The following is a 23,132-nucleotide window of genomic DNA, read 5'->3' on the forward strand; positions in this document are numbered from 1 at the left end:
TTTTGGCAAAGGCACAGTTAAATCTCTTTACTCGATATATAGATGGCTAGGGGGTCAAGTTGAGTAGCTAGAGGGAAAAAGACGGTGTTCAGGATAGCATGTCTGCTCCAAGGGGGCAGCTGGGCCTGAGTTTCTTCTATGAGTGGTAACAGTTCAGATAAAACTAAAAAACTTCAGGAAATTCTGTGAGAGGAAGTGGGCTAAATGGTCTATCTGTCCTTCTTTGCTCTCAATTCCACCATTTCTAATGGGGAAGAGTCTGCAATGCCCAGATGCTGGTTCAAGGAGGCCGTATCTCCTCTACAGCCAGGTCAGGCAAAGATTACTCTCTGGAGAGGCCGGGGCTGAGGTATTACTCCCACAGGTGAAGGAGATCTATAAGCCTTAATAGTTACTGCACACTTGCTGCTGAGCCTGGCACACTCTTAAGTGTTTTACAGACATCATCTCAGCCCTGGGAGGTCAAAGTTATCAACATACCCATTCTACAGGTGGGGGGAAAAACCCTCAGAAATTCAGTAACTTGGCCAAGTACATAGCTGAAGGCCAAAGTCTGTACCTGTGACTATTTGCATTATTACAACTCCCAGGGGTCAATACAGAAAAAGAGGGCTCCTGCTTTACAGTTCAGATTCTCCTGGTGCCCTTTGACCTGACAAGCTCTTCATTAAGAATTGGAACAAGGAGGTCTGATGGGTGCTTCCAGGAAGAACTAGCCCAGCCTGGACTGAGCCTTTGTTGCAGTCCTCAGCTGTCCATTCCTGACTCGGCGTCTTCTCTCTGGATGCTGGTGTCAGAGCTGCTGGAGGGCTCGTCTGGAGAGGCAGCCATGGCAGATGCAGCTGGCAGTTTCAGCCTTTGCTGCTTCTGATATTTGACCCTTCGGTTTTGGAACCAGACCCTCACCTATAATTGAGGCGGTGAGAAGAGATCAGAATGTGACTAACAGTTCCCACTGCATCCCCCATTCCCACAGTGCCCAGTCCTCTCTGAAAATGTACTCTTCATTCTAAGGGAAGCACACCCTTCCCTCTAATTCCAGTACCACTCATTCACCCAAGTATTTACTGAGCTCCTGATCTGAACTCTGGAGAAGGAAATGGCAACCCACTCCAGTATTCTTGCCTGGAAAAATCCCATGGACAGAGGAGCCTGGTGGGCTACAGTCCATGGGATTGCAAAGAGTCGGACACGACTGAGCACTTGTGTATTGGCTTCACTTTAGACATCCACATCTGAGGCAGTGCTGGCCCTTCCCAGGTGATGGTGATAATAGTGAAGTACGAGCTCCGCCCTCACAGAGCTCACAGTCTAGTGGAGGGAGACCAAAAACAAACATGGAAACAAATATATAAACACAAATGAGGGTACAAATAGGAGTTTGAGCCTCCCTGAAGAACCAGCACTTAAGCTGAGGCTCAGAGGATGAGAGGCCTGCCTGATGGGGACAGAGAAAAGCAAGCCAGGGCAGGGGAGTCAAGCTTGGAATGTCTGAGGATCAGAAAGGAGGAAAGCATGGCAGACACATCTGAGAAAGGAGAAAGCAAAGGAAGAGAAAGTGGAGGAGGTCAGTGGAGACCAGATCACCCAAAACTGTGAAGGCCATGGATTACAAGTGTCACTTTTGAGTTTTTAGTGGGATGTGACATAGTCCTGTTTACACCAGGTGAACTGCAATTCTGGCAGTGGGTGAAGAGTGGATATAAGCAGATTTGAGGAGACAGCTGGGGAGACTGTTGCAGTGATCCAGCAATAGTTGGGGCTGCACACTCCCTTCCTGTATCACGAGAAGAACGGTCCCATTTGAAACTGGTGGCAATGGAGAAAAATGAACTGATTCCAGATGTATTTCGGAGGTAGAGGTGAAAAGGCTGGCTGATGAATTGGAATTGGGAGAGAAAAAGGAATCTAAGATGACTGAGTATCTTAGTTACTCAGATCTAAGTATCTGAACTAGATACTTGAGCAGCTGGATGGACAATGATGCCATGTGTGGGGAAAGGGAGAGATTTGGGGGGGTGGGAATCAAGAATTGAGGTTTTGACTTGTTAAGTTTGAAATGGCTTCCCACAAGACACCCAATTGGAGGCCCCAGGAAGGTAGTTAGATGCACAAGTCAGAAAAGAGGAGTGGGTGGAAGATACAAAGTAGGGAGTCACTGGCTTACATATGTATTTAAAACCCATGCTGCTGCTGCTAAGTCACTTCAGTCGTGTCCGACTCTGTGCGACCCCATAGACGGCAGCCCACCAGGCTTCCCCATCCCTGGGATTCTCCAGGCAAGAACACTGGAGTGGGTTGCCATTTCCTTCTCCAATGCATGAAAGTGGAAGGTGAAAGTGAAGTCGCTCAGTCATGTCCGACTCTAGCGACCCCATGGACTGCAGCCTACCAGGCTCCTCCGTCCATGGGATTTTCTAGGCAAAAGTACTGGAGTGGGGTACCATTGCCTTCTCCGTTAAAACCCATGGGGATAGATTAAATCATCTAGGGAGGAAAATTTGAGGCCCCAAAGAGAAGAGTTGCCTACAAAGGGAACCGAGAAGAAGGGACTAGAGAGCTGGGAGAAAAACCAAGAGAGTGTGGTGTCTGGAAGCCAAGAGAACTGTGGGTTTCAAAACAGAAGGACTGGTTGATTGTACTGAGTGGTGGGTAAGATGAGGGAAGAAAGCATATGGTGGCTTTGCAACATGGAGGTCATTAGAGACCTTGATGAGAAGGTTCAGTGAAATGGCAGAATGAAAGAATTCACACTGCAGTGAATTAAGGAGTAGACGGGAGGTGAGGACATGGAGAGAACATAGCCAGTTCTTGAGAAATTTGCCTGTGAAAAGAGCAGCTATAATTCAGTAGCCAGAGGGGAATATGGGGTCAAGAGCATGTTTATTATTTTTAATATTTAGTCTCTTGAATACCAACTTAATTTCACTGTCAGCTCCTTATTTAGCATGGAAACATTATATTAGAAAGTTCTAGATTAACCCGTGTTGTTTCCATAATGTGATTTCAAATAGGACTATTTTTCTCATCATATAGAGAAGGGAGTGTGCCAGTGGTTAAGGCCCGTATCCCCTATCAGCCTGGCACAGAGAAAGAGGCCCATAAATTCCTCCCAGCCCCAACTCAGGGTTTTTTGAGAGAGTAGTAACTGTCCCTAGGTGCAGCCGAGCCCCACAGGAGTCCCTGCTCTCACCTGGTTCTCTGTAAGGTTGAGCTGGGCTGCCAGCTGGGCTCTCTTCTTCCCCACTATATTGTGCTGTTTTGCAAACACTTTCTCCAGTTCTTCCAGTTGCTCCAAGTTAAACATGGTTCGAATCCTCTTTGGGGATCTCTCAGTGTCCTGAAGGTCCTGAGCTTGGGCCCAGTCTCGGGGATCCCAGAGGCCTAGGCAGTGAACCAGCTCCAAGCCTGAAGAGCAATTAGCAGGAGGAAAGGTTAGCCGTAACCCCCTACCCTGTCATCTTGGAGGAGAGAGAACAAACTCACAGCTCCACTGCCCTGTCTTACCCTTGGCCAGGTAACAACACAGCAGGCAGGGTGGGAAGAGACTGCGCAGATATAAAAAAAATGAAAAAGAAGGACATGGAACTCTGCTGAATGTTATGTGGCAGCCTGGATAGGAGGGCAGTTTGGGGGAGAAGGGATATATATGTTTATGTGTGGCTGAATCCTTTCGCTGTTCACCTGAAACCATCACAACATTGTTAAATGGCTATACCCCAATACAAATTTAAAAAAAATTTTTTTTTTTAAAAGAAGGGACAGTGTTGTGAGGCCGCTTTGGCCTCCATTAGTCAGGTTAGTGGCACAATCTCTGGCCCTGAGAGGAGCTGCCAAACCTCCATCTCTCCTTTCCTTGGCTACTTCAGGAAAACCCTATGAGATGAGCAGAGAAGGGACCCCCTTTTGAACAAAGAGTGAAGGTTCATCTTTTTTGTGCATTCAAAGTTTTGAATGTGTACTCTGATTCAGGCATGGTTCCAGGACAAAACAGAGAATCCCTAACAGCAAACAACAACAACAACAAAAAAGGCAAATAAGTAACATATTGAGTATGTCAGAAAGTGATTAGCACTAAGAAGAAGAATAAAGCAGGGAAGGACAGGGTAAGTGTGCATGTTTGTGGGCAGGTGGAAGAGTTTGTACTAACATCTTTGGAAAGGGTAGCCACCTCACTCAGGTGACTCTTGAATAGGGCCACTGTGTATGGCTTGTATCCTGCACACAGGTACCCAGCTGAGAGGATAAGTGGAGTCTGAAATTCCGCCTGCTCTTTGCAAGCCTGTTCTTCCTCCCTGACAAGGTGTTGTGTTTGCATGGAGTTAGGAGGTGCCCTTTTCTAACGCACATAAGGGTGCTATTCAGCTCATAGAGCTGTGGGCCAGCGGAGATGCAGACTGGTCTACCAGGGGCAGTGCCTGACTCATAACTCCAGAGGAGTGAGGAAGTAGGCCATTGGGCTAGCTTGGAGGGAAGTATTTCAGACAGAGTTCTGGCAATGCAGTGCTAAGACTCCTCAGCTCCCACTAACCTTGGGGAGGAGCTCCAGGGCTAGCAGACAAAACTGCCCCACTGAAGGGAGTGAGGTCTGGCTGCCTAAGACCCCAGCCACTGGGCCCAGCTGGCTTATATAAGCATTAATACCAAAATATAAGACATCATCAATTGAGCCAGATTTAAAATATGATATATTCTTGCAATGGACCATTCTGTGGCATACAGAAGCTCTGTGTGGACTTATAAGGAAAAATCTCCGATACATGGTCAAGTAAAGAGTAAGGTGCAGAGCAGTGTGTCTAGTTTGAGGGGAGTTAGAAGAATGCATGTGTGTGTGTGTATATATATGCGTGTATTTTCACAAATACACATGTGTGTGAGCTCAGATGGTAAAGAATCTGCCTGCAATGCAGATACCCAGGTTCAACCCCTGGGTAGGGAAGATCCGTTGGAGAAGGGCATGGCAACCCACTCCAGTATTCTTGCCTGGAGAATTCCATGGACAGAGGAGCCTGGCAGGCTACAGTCCATGGGGTCACAAAGAGTCATACACGACTAAGCGTCTCACACACACACACACACACACGTGTGTGTCCAAGTATTAAATAGTATAAAATACATTGGAAGAATAAAGAAACTGGTGTCTGGCTGCCTGTGGGGTGGGGAGAACCAGGTGGCTAGGGGAAAGGAATGGTAAACTCTTCTCCATAGTATAACTTTATGGTTAACATTTTGAAGTTTGATTTGTGTGGCTGTAATACCCATGCAAAAACCAGTGAGGTATTTCCCTGGTGGTCCAGTAGCTAAGACTTGGTGCTCCCAGTGCAGAGGGTCTGGGTTCAATCTCTGGTCAGGGAACTAGATTCCATGGTGAAACTAAAATATCCCACATGCCTCAACTAAGACCTAGCACAGCCAAATCAATCAGTCAATCAATATATATATTCAAAAAACTAACTTGAAAATGAGACAACGGTAATACGGAGTAGAAAGTTACAATTCAGACCTCAGGTGTGTGGGGACATTAGAAAGAGGTGGCTTGGAGTGAGGGCTGTGGCTCTCATGAAAGTGAAAGTGTTAGTCACTCAGTCATGTCTAACTGTTTGCAACCCTATGGTCTGTAACCCACCAGGCTCCTCTGTCCATGGAGTTCTCCAGGCAAGAATACTGGAGTGTGTTGCCATGCTCTTCTCCAGGGGATTTTCCCGATTCAGGGATCCAACCGGCATCTCCCACATAGCAGGCAGATTCTTTGCCATCTGAGCCACCAGAGGTGGCTCTCATTATGTAGCAAGAATTTGGATAGTGCTTGGGAGACCAGGGTTTCTCTCCCACGTGGGTGGGAGGAATGCCCAACTGAAGGGAGGTGAGGAGACACAGGGTGGGGGGAACCCAAGAAAGATTGTCTTACCAGGATCTTGGTTTGGGTTGATAAGGCTTGCACTAAATTTGCTCTTGTTTCCCCTCATGGGAGCCATGGGGATGCATGAACCAGATAGCCAAAAATGGTAAAAACTCCTATAGGTGGATGTTAATACTAGAGGAGAAAATTACCACAACGGTTAAAGTCTCATGGGGATTTAAGTGACTGCGCTCCAGGGCCCAGAGCCCCAGGGAACCATTCTAAGAGCTGAAGGAACCTGGCTCAGAGCAGTAAAGTGCAGAAGCTAAGCTCACACAGAGGTGAGCAGTGGAGGCTGTAACCCGGTCGGCTAACCCCCGACAGCTCCTCGCTCTCGCTGAAGGGTACCAGTAGCAGCTGCCTCTCCAGCCGAGTTGGCCGCGTTAGGGAAAAGCCTGCTCCACCAAGCGTTGTGCAAAGCAGGTGTGGCAGGGAGCAAGGGCCTCTCCCACTCCCTAGACCAGGGAGGGGCCGGGCTGCCTGCAGCCCTGCCCTGATCCTGGTTGTCCGAGCCGCTCTCGGGCCTGCCCTCACCTTCCTCTCTGCACACGTACTCACCCACTCCCCGACACATACCCTTTCCCACCTCAGCGGCGGGCCGGATAGTCTCCCACCCGGTCTGGGTCCCTCTCTCCGCCCGGTATCACCTGCAGGGTCAAGGGTCATAAACTTGACATCTACTTCAACCACGCGTGGCTCTCAAACTCGGGGACTTCTCCTCTATCCTGTGCCCGCCATGGCGGCCGTCCGCTCCCTCGTACCTGTGACGGTGAGACCCTGGAAGCCGCAGAAGTGGGAGGCGAGGGGCCGCAGCGCAGGGGGCTGGGGGCGCGGCTGGTGCAGCCCCGCGCTCAGGCAGGCGGGCAGCCACGTCGGCGGGCACGCCCCGGGCAGAGCCTGGGCGGGAGGCCTGGAGGGCACGTTCCAGAGGTCCCCGTGGGCGCCAGCGGAGACCGACAGCGGGGAGGTGGTAGGCGCGCGGGGGTCAGGTCTGGCTAGGATGGCCTCAACGGAAAAGGAGGACGCGAGGCGTCCGGGCGCGCGGGCTGGGCCTGGATTTGCCGAGCCGCGAGGCAGAGCGGGGAACGCGGGCCGGGGAGAGCGGCTGGAGAGCTGGGGCTGGACCCCGGCGCCCGAAAGAGGGAGCGGCCTGCAGCCCCGCTGTCCGGGGTTGGGCATGGCGCGGCCCTTGCTCGGAAGGGCCCAAGAAGGAGAGCTGTGGGCAGCGCGGGAGGCGCGGGAGGACACCTGCTTTAAATAAGGGAGCGAGCCTTGTCGGCCAGGAATGGTCACAGCTGTCTCCCGCGGCTCTTAAATTGGACAGGGCGGGGCCGGGCTTTTCCTTCCATTGCCCAGGTGGGCGCCACCTCCCGCGGGCAGGACCCCCGCGAAGTTCCAAAGCCCTGGGCGCCTTAGCGCCCTTCCTCCTTCCTCGTAAAATATATCCCTATCCTGTGCAGTAGGGAAAAGGACCCTAAACTCACTGTAGCTTGCTGGTGACCCCAGGAGAGCCACCCTGTAGTGCTGCGACTTTAGGTTTTGGCTCATCGGCTCACTGTCTTTGAAAGCCCTGGCCACATTCACCTATGACTGTGCAAGCCCTTAAATAAAAAAAATTAAAAAAAAAATAATTGAAACACCTTGTTTAAACACTGAAAAGTAAAATTCCCACCTTTTCTTGCCTGGAGACACCGCTGTAGTTATCAATTTCTGTTGTGTCTTTCCAGGGACTTTTCTGCACTCTCGCGTTACTTAAGCCCCAATGGAAAAATCTGTCCGGTATACAAAAAAAAAAAAAAAAAAAAAAAGGAAGGGTAAGAAATACGAATTTATTGCAAATGCATGGGAGTTGGTGTCCTACAAAACCTGTCTTATGTAAGGTGTAAGGCAAGCATATGCATCTCCCTTTTACAGTTGGATAATCCGTGTTTACCGATGTCCTTGGGTAAGTTGCAAGTTACTGTTTCAATGTCTTCGTCTGTAAAATGGATAGTAATAGTAGGTACCTCATGGAGTTGCTGTGTAGTCACACAAGAGTTAATGTACCTAAACCATTTAGCATTGGCCAGTGAGCACTAAGCAGTGGTTGTGGCACTGGGAGGAATTCCTGCCTTCCAGGCTCCCATGGTATTCTGCCTCCTCAAATCAACGCCTAATATCAAAACCACTCTAGCAGGTCGAGGCACAGTTCAGCGGCATTGTCCATAGGTGTTAGCTCTTGGAACACCAATATGCCCTGTCTGCTCTGCTAAGTAAGGGCTGGAGGAAATCTTGCTGGGTTCCTGTCCCTCCCCACTTCCCACTTCAGCAAATACTGGCCCTGCCTTCTGAACAACACCCCCAGCCCACCCCCACCCCAGGCAGTCTGCAACATGAGATTGTGGGAAAAACGAAGAACAGGTGTCCCATCTAACCCCAGGTCTAGGTCTCCTGTGTTGTGGCCAGAGAATGCAGGGTCAGCAATGAGAGCCCCAGGGAAGGGGCCTGGGTGGGAAGGACTCTTTCTTCTCGTGAGGTCAGATCCACTGGGAGTTGGAAAGTTCTGGATCCCATAACTTTCAAATCTTACATATACTATTTCATTTCTCAACATGTTTCTTTCTTTAAAAAAAAAAAAAAATTGGCTGCACTGGGTCTAGTTCCCCAACAAGGGATGGAACTCCTGTTTCCAGCATTCGAGCTCCAGTCTTAGCCACTGGACCATCAGGGAAGTCCCCCTCAATGTGTTTCTTTTTGAGGAGCTTTTCCTCCAAGAGGTAGAGTCTGTGTTGACAACCACTACCCCTAGGACTACCCAGACTGCAGTGCTAAAGTACCAAAAGTGGGCCTTATGAGGAGGGATACAGACACTGCTTTTTTTGGGCCTACAATGATAGCGACTTAGGTGGTTGGGAAACCGTGGAGCAAGATGATGGAAAATGTGGGTTTTGGAGTTGGACAAACCTGGCCTCAAATCCCAACTTTGTCACTGAACTGTAACTTCAGATAAGTGGTCTATTCACTCTAAGCCTCAATTTCTTATAAAATGGGAATGATCTCTTAAGTGAGAAAATAATACTTACCTAATGAGATTCTTACAAGAGTTGAATGAGATTGAGTTTTTAGCTACTGCTGCTGCTGCTAAGTCGCTTCAGTCGTGTCCGACTCTGTGCAACCCCAGAGACGGCAGCCCACCAGGCTTCCCCATCCCTGGGATTCTCCAGGCAAGAACACTGGAGTGGGTTGCCATTTCCTCCTCCAATGCATGAAAGTGAAAAGTGAAAGTGAAGCCGCTCAGTCGTATCCAACTCTTAGTGACCCCATGGACTGCAGCCCACCAGGCTCCTCTGTCCATGGGATTTTCCAGGCAAGAGTACTGGAGTGGGGTGCCATTGCCTTCTCATGATAGCTATTGTGGCAAGGAGAGAAGCTATTTACAATAACAGCATGCACCCTGGAATCAGGGGGAGTTGACAAAGAACAAGAAAAAACTTGTAAAATAGAAGATGTATGAAAACTTTCTTAAGTCTGTGCTGATTTTTAGGTAAAAAGTATGGTCACTGTGTCTCTAGGTCTGGGTTTTCCATACATACACTGAATTTCAGTACATTGTTATCTGTTTTCTATTATTTGAATTATTTCTCTTCAAACTTTAAGTTCATGAGTATATAGATATTAATATCCCTAGTTTACATATGAGTAAATAGAGCAAGAGAGGTTAACAGACTGCCTAGGTTCAAATCCCCCTAGCTATGTGACCTTTAGAAAAATGTATTTTAATTTACATTTATTTCCCTGAAAACTCTTTAGGTTGAGCTTTTGGATATCAGCCATTTGGATATCCCCTTTTGTGTGAAGCCCCTTTTCCAGTGGTTTCCGTATTTTTCCATTGGGCTACTATCTTTTTCTTATTAATTTGTAAGAGTAGTTATGGATAGAGATAGATATTTTGGGATCAAGCCTTTTATTACAGTATATATAGATGCAAATATTAATATCTTCTTCCACTCTGTGGCCTGCCTTCTCATTCTTTTAATATTTTATTTTAATGAACAAGATAACTAATTGTAATAAAGCTTAACAATCTGCTTTTATGTCCTTCCAGAGAAACCTTTTTGCCTAGCTGAAGCCATGAAGATATTCTTTTGTGATTATTGATAGATATGCCCTTATTGCCATTTTTTTTTCAGGGTGGGACAATCATTTATTTATTGGACAGGGCAAGATCATTTAAAGAGAGGAAACATATCCAAAAGAATGTGTTTAGCTTGGTGTTACAGGCATTGATGCTCACAACAAACAACACTACTCAATACATCATGGAAACAGGCCATATACAACCGGGGGATACTGTCATGCCACTCAAAAATAAGCCACAATGCTCAGGAAACAATCATTAAGGAGTTACAGAGCTTCACAGCCTCCAATTCGCCGACCTGCATTTTCTGCAGCTGGGCCACTAGGCCATAGCATTCGGCTGCTTCCCTGATTAAGTGAGCCTTCCTATATTCTAGAGAGCCTTCAACAATACACACTTCTGAATGTCACTGAAATCATAGTCAGCTGCAGGCTTAATTTGCTCACATCACTACATTTTTGGCTATCTTAGTACTGCCTCATAGCATTACAAAAAACTTCCGAACTTAATCCATTTAGCACTGTTATGATGCATCCAAATCACCCCAATCCTATGGTACATACTTTAAAAAGAGAGCATAGATTCACTGGAGGAAATTAAAAATTTGGGAAACTCACCTGACCAGAGGTATACAAACTCCTAGCAAAATTAGACATGACTGAAGTCTGCTATGTCAATTACTTGCCATATTATTTGGCATCATTTTTAGCAAGACTGTCCTGAGCAGGCAAAGATTTCAATATCCATTCTAGAGACTAGACAAACAATTATATTAACACATCATGAATGCTTGGTTCTGAGAAAAAACCTATTCAGCATCCGACTGACTGAGAAACCTGTTAGGAATCTGACCTTGCCTCCTTACATCTACTGATTCTTGCCAACCACCTCCTTTCAGAGAATTCACAGTTCTTAACATGAGAAGTTCTCACTCCACATAGAACTAAACAATATTTGGGAAGCCAGCCATGAAAGATCAGATACTATGGGAATCCAATCATATTAAATGACCAGAAGAAACAAACCTGTACAGACAGAAAGATTAGTTGCTCAGGGTTGGGAGGCATTGGGAGGGAAGGACAGGTGACTACTAAAGGGTACAGGGTTTCTTTCCAGGCTGACAGCAACAATTCTCAAATTGACTGTGACCATGTTTGCACGACTTTGTGAATATATTATAAAACCACTGAATTGTACCCTTTAGATGGGTGAATAGTAAGGTATGTGATTTATATCTTAATAAGTTTATTATAAAAACATACTAGGAAAGGAAGACAGGCCTCAAAAGAGAAGAAAACAAGAGGATCTTGCAAATCAAGCCATACCTGAGGAAATGGTAGACAGGCATGATGGAAGGAGCTTGTTTCTCGTACACTACTTGGATTTATATGACCACTTTAACTCCTGACTTCACATTTTAAACTCATTTCTAAATTATTTTAGATTTCTAACTTTGTTCTCCTTAGAGAGCAGAGTCAGTGTTCCACAGATAGATTGGGTTAGCAAAACAAAACTAAACAATGATTAAAAGGTTAGCAAAACAAAACTAAACAATGATTAAAAACCCAATGACAAAATAATCTTGTACTTCGGGCTGTGTGTTACCAGGCAGAAGAGCTGAGGTTCACTACTAGCAGAAAAAAAGCCATCAACGATAAGGGCATCTTATGATTCTTGCCTAAAGCACATTTCCTTTTTAAATTTAAATTCCCTTTACACCTATACAATTCAACAAAAGCAACGTTCTCTACCAAGAAATGTTAAGCTTCCAGCAGATCAGAGCTAGCCAAATTTCCCTAAAATTGTTATTTCTAAAAAAATTCTAGTCTGTACCCTCATCCTCACCTTCAGCAACATACAATGAAGACAGAAAACTCCAAGTCTGCTACAAATTGGAAGCTACGACCTTAATTTTTAAATTAAAAGATATTAGTTCCAAATATTTAGAACATATTTGGCCCAATTCTGTTGAAATCTACCTTTAATAAGGTTTCCCTTATTCTTACTAATTCACTGCTGCTAAGTCGCTTCAGTCGTGTCCGACTCTGTGCGACCCCATAGACAGCAGCCCACCAGGCTCCTCTGTCCATGGGATTCTCCAGGCAAGAACACTGGAGTGGGTTGCCATTTCCTGCTCCAATGCATGAAAGTGAAAAGTCAAAGTGAAGTTGCTCAGTCATGTCTGACTCCTAGTGACCCCATGGACTGCAGCCCACCAGGCTCCTCTGTCCATGGGATTCTCCAGGCAAGAACACTGGAGTGGGTTGCCATTTCCTGCTCCAATGCATGAAAGTGAAAAGTCAAAGTGAAGTCGCTCAGTCGTGTCCGACTCCTAGCGACCCCATGGACTGCAGTCCACCAGGCTCCTCCGCCCATGGGATTTTCCAGGCAAGAGTACTGGAGTGGGGTGCCATTGCCTTCTCCAACTAATTCACAAGTTTATTATGCAATAAAATAACAGAGGCTTCAAATAAGTTAAACTGGTTAGTAACAACTAATCAGTTTTCTTCAGTGATTACTGTTCTTCTACATAGGCAGGATAATTAATTCACGGATGGTCTTTCTGGTCTATCTTCAACTATTCTTACACTACATAATCAATTAGGGACATTGTTTTATAGATATATGAAGAGAACACAGGTAGCTTTACGTAAGTTGAGTTTGTTAAATCTATTTGTTATGACGGGATTTCTGACACAAAAATTGCTCACTGCACACTGAACCCCAGAGAAGTGATGAAACAAGACAGCTGATATTAGGAGGTATATGGGAGTGGGGTAGGGTGAGAAGTCATGGATAAATTAAAAACTGGCAAGTATCTGCTGAAGCAGAGCCACTTTTTAGGGGGCATAAGAAAAACTGATAAGTCACCATTTTGGTCTCTTTAGAGAAATCCATTTGTTGTTAAGAACTTAAGACCATTTACTACCATTCATGCTGCAAAATGCAGTAGTCATACTATTTCCAAAAGGATCCTAAAAACTCTAGAGCAAAAGAAATCTAAGAAAATAAATAATTACAAAACCATCAACATTTTTCAGAGAAATGTGCTCAAAACAGTGACTTTTACAAAAAATGTGAATTTGTTTTAAATGAAAAAGAATTCTATGAAAGATCAAAGACTCATTTCACAGATAACTTATACTGCATTAATGACTTGATTAACAGTGTACAAATAAGGGTTGTAGACTTTTTTAATTAGGTCTGAGCGATCAATATAAATACTGATGGGGGAGTGTTTTGTATCCCAAACTCCAATATTCCAGCTTTGTGTCCTGTCCTGTTATTATAATTTGTAAAAATCTTACTGACGCAGTGACTCAAGTTTTCGTAACTTCAATGATGTGTTAGAGGACAATGCATCTTGGTTTGAAGAATTTATTGTATCCGAAGGCCAGAACAGTACTCGACCACGATGATTAAATACATAAAATGATGGGTGATTCCTTAGTGTGTCAAATGTCTTATTTTTTAGTTCTAAAGTGGCATCCATGTCTTTAAACTCCCCTGCAATATGAACTATACCGTAACAGGTAACTGCAAAGGCCAGAAGTGTCTGAAGAACTATATCTATTGGCAGTGATTCATCTTCCTTTTCTGTTAATCGCATATAAGAACGATGCTGCGCAGCGGAAACGGCCGCGTGGGCTAGGGCAAAGAGGCCGATGCCCACCAGCCCCTTCCATAGCGACGGCGCCATGACTCCGAAACAGCAGCCCAACAAAAGAAGCGAAGGGCGGCAGAACCGTTCCTTCCTCCACCGGCGGGTGTCCGCGCAGCGCAGAAAGATCGCCCTTACTGCCATTTTAATTGTTTCCTGGTTCTTTTTTGTTCCTTTTTCTTTTACTCTCATCACTTTTGATTTGATGACTATCTTTAGTGTTATATTTGAATTTCTTTCCTTTTGTGTGAGTCATAAGCGAGTTCCCTTGTATGTAACTAATGCTTTTCTCTTGCTGCTTTTAAATATCTTTATATTTATAGCTAATTATATTTATGTCTAAATATAACTAAATATCCTTCATTTTTGCCATTTTAATTGCAGCATGTCTTGGTGTGGACTTCTTTGGGTTCATCTTATTTGGAACTGTGATTTTTGAACCTGCATGTGCTGCTTTTCCCAGGTTAGGGAAGTTTTCACTTATTAATTCTTTGAGTAAGTTCTTTACCCCTCCCTTTCTCTCTCTTTTCCTTCTGGGCCTCTGGAATGTAAATATTAGCATGTTTGATATTGTTCCAGAAGTCTCTTAAACTGTCCTCATTAAAAATTTTTTTTCTGTTCAACTTGGGTGATTTCCAATACTCTGTCTTCTAATTCAGTGTTTCTCTGTATCATCTAATCTACTTTCAATTTCTTCTTCTTCTTTCTTTTTTTGGTATAAAGCAGCACAGATTTATTATATTATAGTTCTAGTGGTCAGAAGTAAAAACTGGGTCTCTTAGGACTAATTCAAGATGTTGACAGGGTTGTCTCCCCTCTGGAATCTCCAAGGGAAGAATCTGTTTCCTTGCTGGTCATTTCTTATTTAATCTGTTCTCTTGCTTTTCTCGAGCTTCTAGAGGCTGCTAGTATGTCTTTGTTCTTAGCTAGCCTCTTTCTCCTTCAAGTGCAGGAGCATAACATCTTTAAATCTTCCTCCCTTTTTCTGACATTCCTGCTTGCTTTTTTTGTGGCTGTGCTGGATCTTCGTTGCTGCGTGGGCTTTTCTCTAGTTGTGGAGAGTGGGGGCTACCCTCTAGTTGCAGTCGCGTCTCTCACTGCAGATTACGGGCTCTAGGGCACGCAGCCATCAGTGGTTGCGGCCTGTGGGCTCTAGAGCACAGGCTCATTAGTTGTGGCATGTGGACTTCGTTGCCCCACAGCATGTAGGATCTTCCTGGACCAGGGATGGAACCTGTGGCTCCTGCATTGGCAGGTGGATTCTTTACTAGGGAAGCCCTTGCTTTCTTCTCATAAGGACCCTTGTGATTACACTGGGTCCATCCAGATAATCCAGAATTATTCCCCCCCAACTCAAAATTCTTAGCTTGATGACAATTTCACTTCAGTAATTATCTTCAAATCTCTTTCATCCTTCTTTATAAATTTCTGATGCCTTATTAAACTTCCCATGGTTCATCTACTCTTCCTCAGTTTGTTGAGCATCTTTTATGATCAGTACCTTGAACTCTTTATTGGGTAGATTGCTTATCTGGAGATAAGTAGACTTCACTTAGTTCTCCTTCTGGAGTTTTGTGTGGCTTCTTTGTTTGCAACATATTCTTCTATCTCCTCATTTTACTACTTCCATGTTTATTTCTATGTGTTAGGTAGGTTGGTTACATTTCCTGATCTTGGAGAAGTGATCTTATGCAGGTGACATCCTGTGGGGCCCAGTAATACACTTCCCTTTGTAAGGGTGCCTCCTAAGCAGGCTTCATGGGCCTTTCTGTTGTGGTGAGGCTGACTACCATGGGCATGGTTGTAAGCGGGGTTGGCCCCCAGACCAGCTGGCTGCCAGGTCCTACCTTGGGCAGTGGTTGCTGGCCACTGGTAGGTGGAACCAGGTCCTGGGGTGCCTGGCTGTGGGGGCTAGGAAGGCTGGTGCTGAGCCATTTTTCAGGCAGGGCTGGGGCCTTGCATGTCTGGCTGCTCAGCCCTGGGGGTCTTGGGACTGGTTCTGACTTGCTGGTGGATGAATAAGCTCCTAGCATTATAAACTAGAAGGGGATTCCAAAATCGTGCTTTGCAACACCAGTGTCCTGGTAGAAAGAGCTCCCCCAAATGGCTGCCCCTAAGGGACTACCAGTCACTTCCTGCTTCTCTGGGAGGTTTTCCCAGGATCAGAAAGTAGGTCTGACCCAAGCTCATACAAATTATTGCCATTGTGTTGGATCTCAGACTATATAGTATTTTGGTGTGCCCTCTAAGAACAGAGTCTCTGTTTTCTACTGTTGTTGGCTCTCCCATTTGCAAGCCTTCAAAGCCAGATGTTCTGGGGCTCATCTTCTGGTACAGAAGCCCCAGCCTGGGGGCCTCAATGTTGGGCTCAGACCCCTCACTTCTTGGGAAGAAGCTCTACAGTTGTGATTAGCCTCCTGTTTTGGCATTTCCTATCCAGGGATGGGGGTCTTGACCATACCAGGTCTCTGCCCCTCCTACCTGTCTTGTGGGTCCTTCTTTATATCTTTGGTGGTGGTGGTTTAGTCGCTAAGTTGTGTCCGACTCTTTTGACCCCATGGACTGTAGCCTGCCAGGCTCCTCTGTCCATGGGATTCTCCAGGCAAGAATACTGGAGTGGGCTGCCATTTCCTTCTCCAGGTTTTATATCTGTAGTTGTAGAAAAATCTTTTCTGCTGGTCTTCTGGTTGTCCTCATAGCTAGTTGCTCTGTAAGTAGTTGTAAATTTTGTGTGCTGGTGACAGGAGGTTAGCTCAGGGTCTTCCTACTCCACCATTTTGGCCATATCTCTTCAGTGAAAGGAAATATGGATGAAACTTGAGGACATCGTGCTAAGTGAAGTAAGCCTTTCACAATAAAACAGTATGATTCCACTTACATAAGGTAGAGTAGTCAAAATCATAAAGACAGAAAATATAATGGTAGTCACTAGGGACTAGGTGGAGGGGACTACAGGAAATTATTATTTAGAGGGTATAGAGTTTCAGTATCCAAGATGAAAAGAATTATGGGGATGGATGGTTGCAATGGTTATAGAACAATGTAAATGTGCTTAATACTACCAAATGCACACTTACAATTGGTTAAGATGGTACTTCTTTGCACATTTTATCACAATTTTTTAAGAAATGGGAAAAAAACCAATGAGGTAGTCTCTTTAAAGTACTGAGAGATGTTAACTGTCTACATAAAATGTATATCCATGGAAACTATCATTCAAGAGAGAGGTAAAAATGAAAACATTTTCAGACACACAGAGGCCAAGAAAGTTTGCAACCCAAAGGCCATTCCTTACAAAACCTATTTAAAGAGTAGTTTAGCAAGGGAAAAAACCCAAGAGGTACAGGTATAAGAAAAATATAGAAGTTGATTAATTATCAACTGTTTATTGTTAAAAAGAATCTTTTTTAATTAAAAAAGCTAATGCTTCACACAGCAAAATAAGATTGAATGCATTATGCAATGGGCTTCTTAATGTCATTGTCATGTTCAGGAGAAAAATGTAAGATATTGGCTAATTTTACATATTAGTGGACAAAAATAATAGTTAAGAATGTATATTAACTACTTAAGGGCAAAGACTAAAAGAATAGAAATGCAATGCATATCTTCCAAACCAGTAAAGGCTTTTTAAAAAGGGGCAGGATGTATATGGAAAATTTTGTCAGTTCTCTGGAAGGTAGGAAAGGTGTCAAACAGAAATTAAAAGAAAAATGCTAAACAGAAAATACAAAAAAGATAGCAGAAAAAAGTCCAAATAGAGAAGCAGTCACATTGCGACATAAAAGACAGAACTCTTAGCCTATGTTTAAGTGAGATGAGTGTTTATTCCAGATCAGGAGAAAAGGCCAGGATAGCTTTCCTAACTTCTTAAGATGTTTTTGTGAAGAGCTAAAAAGAGAAATAGAGAATATTGTTCCCAGAATCTGTCTGAAGAATTTACTAGAAAAAAAATTTTTTTAGACAACTAGAGTGGTGGAACAGAAATTAGCATTAATCATAATGGCAAGAATATCAGTGGCCTCTAACATCACAATCAGAAAAACAACTAGAAATTATGTGCCTACTGGTGAAGGTATGCAACTTTATGTATGAAGTTTTCTTGTCAAAAAAAACGTCAAACATGAATCTGATCAAGTTTTAGATCTAAATCCCAATTCACAGAACATATAGCGGCCAGATAGAGAAGGCAATGGCACCCCACTCCAGTACTCTTGCCTGGAAAATCCCATGGACAGAGGAGTCTGGTAGGCTGCAGTCCATGGGGTCTCTAAGAGTTGGACACGACTGAGTGACTTCACTTTCACTTTTCACTTTCATACGTTGGAGAAGAAAATGGCAACCCACTCCAGTGGGTTCTTGCCTGGAGAATTCTTGCCTGGAGAATTCCAGGGACGGAGGAGCTTGGTGGGCTGCCGTCTGTGGGGTCGCACAGAGTCGGACTTAGCAGCAGCAGCATACAAAACAATGATACAGTTGAAAAAACCAATAAAATCCAAAATGGTTCTTTGGAAAAGAGAATAGAATAAACAAAACACTATCAAAATTGATCAAGAGTAAAAGGAGAAAAGACAAAATAAGAATTAGTGGAAATGATGGCAGAACAAAGCTAGAAATAGAGATCATCTTATTGTTAGGGATTATCATGAATTGTCAATACATTTGAAACCTTATATAAAACAGATCATTTTCCAGAAATATATAAATTGTTAGAATTGACTTTAGAAAAAACAGAAAACAATATGCCACTAACTGTTCAATTGGTAATCAAAATTTTACAAATCATTTTTCCTTTCAACCTCCCAAATCCAGCCCCAACAATTTAAGAAATCCTGGTTTTATACTGTTTCACAGTTGAAAAAAGGGCAAGCTACCCAAATCATTTTTGAGGCTACCATAACCTTGATGTCCAAACCAGAAAATAATATACTGTGAGACAAAAAATTTTAAACCAATTATTCTTATGATCCTAAGGTGGTGAATTGTTAAATAAAATGTTAGCAAATCAAATTTGGCAGTTTATATAATAATAATCATGATCAAGTAGGGTTTATCCTGGGAGTGTAAGAAAACATCATAAAATCTATTGAGGTGTACACCATATTTACAAAATAAAGAAAAAAATGTGATACTTTAAATAGATGCAGAAGAATATTTAATAACATTCTATAATCATTTAAAAAATGACATTTTTAGTAAACTTCAGGGTGAAAAGGTAGATATCAAAGTAGTATTCTACAAAACTAGATTGAAGAAAAATATAATGATCTAATAGACACAGAAAAAAATTTTATAAAATTCAACACTCATTCATTTAAAAATATACACTTTACTGAACTAAAGGTAAAGGATGGTCATTAAAAACCTATAGCAAGAATTATATTTAAAAATGAGACTTCAGAAGCAGCCCTAATTAAAGTCAAGAATAAGACATGCATACCCAATGTTGTAGTGTCTATTTATCACTTTTGTTGTTGTTCAGTTGCTCAGTCATGTCTTACTCCTTGCAACCCCATGGCTGGCAGCATGCTAGGTTTCCCTGTCCTTCAGCATCTCCCAGAGCTTGCTCAGACTCATGTCTGTTGAGTCGGTGATGCCATCCAACCATCTCATCCTCTGTTGTCCCCTTCTCCTCATGCCTTCAATCTTTCCCAGCATCAAGGTCTTTTCTAATGAGTCAGTTTTTCGCATCAGGTGGCCAAAGTATTGGAGCTTCAGCTTCAACATCAGGCCTTCCAATGAATATTCAGGATTGATTTATTTTAGGATTACTGGTTTGATCTCCTTGCAGTCCAAGGGACTTCAAGAGTCTTCCCCAACACCACAGTTCAAAAACATCTGTTCTTCGGCGCTCAGCCTTCTTTATAGTCCAACTCTCGTATCCATACATGACTACTAGAAAAACTACAGCTTTGATGATATGGACCTTTGTTATAAATATGGAAAAAGATAAAAGGAGATTTCTTTTTTCAAAAAGGCATAGTTTTATGACCTCAGGATAAGAAGTAATTCCTTAAATACAAGAAACACAACAAATTTTTAAAACATTCAAACGTAGAACTCTATACAATAAAAGACACCATAAACAAAGATAAAAAGACAAATCACAAAATGAGAGAAGATATTTACAACCCACAGAGCTAACAGGATTTGATTAGAAAATCTAATCCACTAGGGGTGATGTGGAATAAAGCATTTATTATGAAAATCTGATCTTATATAACTATAGGAACTAGTTGAACAGTTCATGGATATTGCTTCTCCATCTAGTACTGAGACTTCAAGTAGGTAGGGTAGGCAGTGAGGAATGAAAGTGGACATGAAGTGGAGAGGAATGGAATCACTGGAACCTTCGAGGAAGAGCTGAAACTCATAAGAAGAAACTGAAACTCACTTCTTTCACTACCTCGAAGCCTCCACCTTCCGTGATGTAAGAGAGCGATAGCTGAATTCATCTCAGAGCTAAAATTGTACCTAGTCCAGGAGTTGAAGAAGATGAAGAAGGCGATCCAATGAGACCTAAAAGCTGCAGACTCAGCTCCTGCCTTACACCAGTAAAGTGAACCAACAGGCCCACAGCTCTGTGCTTGAGCTGCAATGACACCTGACCGTACAGTGACCTTCCAGGTATAAACTCAGCTACTTCACTTCTACCTTTCATGGAAATTTCTCCTGTGGCCAATCCTACCTCAGAACCATAGAGGAAAGGAAATTCTAGGAAGTATGACTCCAGCTTAGCTAAGGTGACAAAGTACAAAGCCATCATTGTCCACCCTTTGTCAACTTGGCATCCTTAAATACTTGTTTTCACCAGACTTAACTTTCAAATGGAGAAGGCAATGGCACCCCACTCCAGTACTCTTGCCTGGAAAATCCCATGGACAGAGGAGCCTGGTGGGCTGTAGTCCATGGGGACGCTAGGAGTCGGACACAACTGAGTGACTTCACTTTCACTTTTCACTTTCATGCATTGGAGAAGGAAATGGCAACCCACTCCAGTGTTCTTGCCTGGAGAATCCCAGGGATGGGGGAGCCTGGTGGGCTGCCGTCTATGGGGTCGCACAGAGTCGGACACGACTGAAGTGACTTAGCAGCAGCAGCAGCAGCAGCAACTTTCAAATAAAGGTTGAAAGCAAATGACAGCAAAACTGTGTTTCTGCTTAACATGATATACCTATTTCTGTACAATGAAAATATGTCATATCAATTGGATATCCATGTGGAAAAGTTTCATTTCTAACTCTGCCTTGCCAAAAGAGGATATAAAGTCTACAGGTTCGTAGTTTTCATAGTTAGGTGATGTTCACTTCTCTTCTAGCTAAGTCACACTACCCATTACATCCTGTAATAATTAGTGTTAAAATTTTATTTATACAGTAGATGAATTGGAAGGGAAGGAAAATTTTGGTTAAAACATGAAAATATTTACATTGAAATAAGAAGAAAAATTTTGTCCTTATTCCTGCAACAGTTTGTGTTGTTTTAGCTGGTATTTATAAACACTCCTCCACTCCCCATTTCATATTCCCTGCCTGATAGGGTGACCTTTGTTTCTGGTATGTGCCAATAGCACTCCTTCTTGTATTAATCTGCAGTAGTTTTGCTATGGGTTTTAAGTTTTGCTATGGATTTTAAGATGCTCCCCATCCCCCACCCTTGATCAGAACCAACCACCCCAGGCAATACAATAACCTTCTTTGCCTGCTGATTCACTGGCAAGAGAAGCCCGAAGTAGCCAGGGCCAGTCTCAATTTATAGTTCAATGGAACCACTTCTGTGTCTCCTGAGAAAATATTTCTCTTTGGGGAACTAATACTCTAAATAGCAGAGCCCAAAGTTTCAGAGGTCTTATATGATAGATCCACTGTAGCATTCCAATCTTTCTTAACCTTTGAATATTTTCTTCTACTGTATACCAAAGAAGTTTTGACCTTCTAACTTCCAGATTTCAATCAACCAACTGAGCAAATGGTTGGAAACACTCAAGCTCTCAGTTGAATCAGAAATCTCTACATTAGCAAATAAATATAGCCTAATCTGACTTTATATTCCTTCTATCCTGATTCTGTACCTTAGGGATCCATATCTATACATTTCCCTAGGTTTCTGTTGATGTAAATTGGCAAAGTCATGCAATTATTTTGGTGTTTATCACACCTTCTCATGAATCATGCTTTGTATTTCACCCTTTAAAGTCTGTTTGGACTTAAGCCTATAAGCAGTGGAGGTAGATCCTGAGAAAAATCAAGACCACTACTTCAGGGAAGGCCATTAGAGGCCCCACAGGCAAGGAAGATTCCTTACTGGGGTGGAAGGGTCATTGCCACTGAAAAAAGAGGTTCAACAGAACTTAGGCACTCAAGGTCCCCAGGTTCACTGGAATCTGTCCATACATGTCTCCATCCTAACTTTCATGGTCCTAGTCCTTCACAATCAACTTCCTAAATTTAACAGAAGAGGCTTATGAGGCTTATACAAGCCTCTTAGCCTCCTCCATCAGAGGGTAGACAGAGAAGCAAAAAAATCCAAAGTCCTGTAGTGACTAAAACAAAAACCACGTTACAGAAAGTTAATCAGCATGAAAAAGCACAAAGTTATGTCCCAGATGAAGGGACAAGATAAAACCCCAGAAAAACAACTAAATGAGGTGGAGATAGGCAACCGTCCAGAAAAATGATTCAGAATAATGATAGTGAAGATAATTCAGGGTCTCAGAAAAAGAATGGAGGCAAAGATTGAGAAGATGCAAGAAATGTTTACCAAAGACCTACAAGAGCTAAAGAACAAACAAGCAGAGATGAATAATACACTAGAAGGAATCAATAGCAGAATAACTAAGGCAGAAGAACAGATAAGTGACCTGGAGGACAGAATGGTGGAAATCACTGTGGCAGAGCAGAATAGAAAAAAGAATGAAAAGAAAAGAAGACAGCCTAAGAAACCTCTAGGACAACATTAAACGCACCAACATTTACATTGTAGGGGTCCCAGCAGGAGAAGAGAGAGAGAAAGGACCTGAGAAAATATTTGAAGAGGTAATAGCTGAAAACTTACCTAACATGGGAAAGATATAGTCAACCATGTCCAGACAGTGCAGAGTCCCAGGCAGGATAAACCCAAGGAGGAACACACCAAGACACATAGTAATCAAACTGATGAAAATTAAAGACAAAGATAAAATATTAAAAACAACAAGGGAAAAATGACAGTATACAAGGGAACTCCTATAAGGTTATCAGTTCATGTCTCAACAGAAACTCTACAAGCCAGAAGGGAATGGCATGATATGTTTAAAGTGATGAAAGGGAAGAACTTAATTGAGAATACTCTACCCAGCAAGACTCTCATTCAGATTTGACAGAGAAATCAAAAGCTTTCCCGACAAGCAAAAGTTAAGAGAATTCAGCACCACCAAACCAGCTTTACAACAAATGCTAAAGGAACTTCTCTAGGCA

At 43.3% G+C, this 23,132-nt stretch overlaps 2 protein-coding genes and 2 long non-coding RNA genes across 7 annotated transcripts in view; 1 reads left to right on the top strand and 3 right to left on the bottom strand.

Moving 5' to 3' along the window:
• NOTO (notochord homeobox) lies at positions 1-7,153 on the bottom strand. The gene is made up of 3 exons (XM_055539656.1): positions 6,661-7,153; positions 3,194-3,408; positions 1-906 (listed from the first exon to the last, which is right to left on the bottom strand). The coding sequence occupies exons 1-3, from the start codon at positions 7,076-7,078 to the stop codon at positions 748-750; spliced, it is 792 nt and encodes a 263-aa protein (XP_055395631.1). The 5' UTR covers positions 7,079-7,153; the 3' UTR covers positions 1-747.
• Positions 6,359-23,132, top strand: part of LOC129622864 (uncharacterized) — a 26,564-nt gene continuing 9,790 nt past the window's right edge. For 3 of the 4 annotated variants that reach the window (XR_008700155.1, XR_008700154.1, XR_008700156.1), the window contains exons 1-2: positions 6,359-6,668; positions 14,062-14,140. This is a non-coding gene — a long non-coding RNA (uncharacterized LOC129622864). The remainder of the gene's footprint in view (positions 6,669-14,061; positions 14,141-23,132) is intronic. The other variant, XR_008700153.1, reaches the window with a different exon arrangement.
• LOC129622865 (uncharacterized) lies at positions 10,057-11,288 on the bottom strand. Its single transcript, XR_008700157.1, has 2 exons — positions 11,042-11,288; positions 10,057-10,863 (listed from the first exon to the last, which is right to left on the bottom strand). It is a non-coding gene; the product is annotated as an uncharacterized LOC129622865 (long non-coding RNA).
• LOC129622863 (ER membrane protein complex subunit 5-like) lies at positions 13,065-13,926 on the bottom strand. The gene has a single exon (XM_055539657.1). It carries the CDS (start codon positions 13,867-13,869, stop codon positions 13,321-13,323), a length of 549 nt encoding a protein of 182 aa, XP_055395632.1. The 5' UTR covers positions 13,870-13,926; the 3' UTR covers positions 13,065-13,320.

This window comes from Bubalus kerabau, chromosome 11 (genome assembly GCF_029407905.1).
Source record: "Bubalus kerabau isolate K-KA32 ecotype Philippines breed swamp buffalo chromosome 11, PCC_UOA_SB_1v2, whole genome shotgun sequence".
NCBI classification, from domain to species: Eukaryota; Metazoa; Chordata; class Mammalia; order Artiodactyla; family Bovidae; genus Bubalus; species Bubalus kerabau.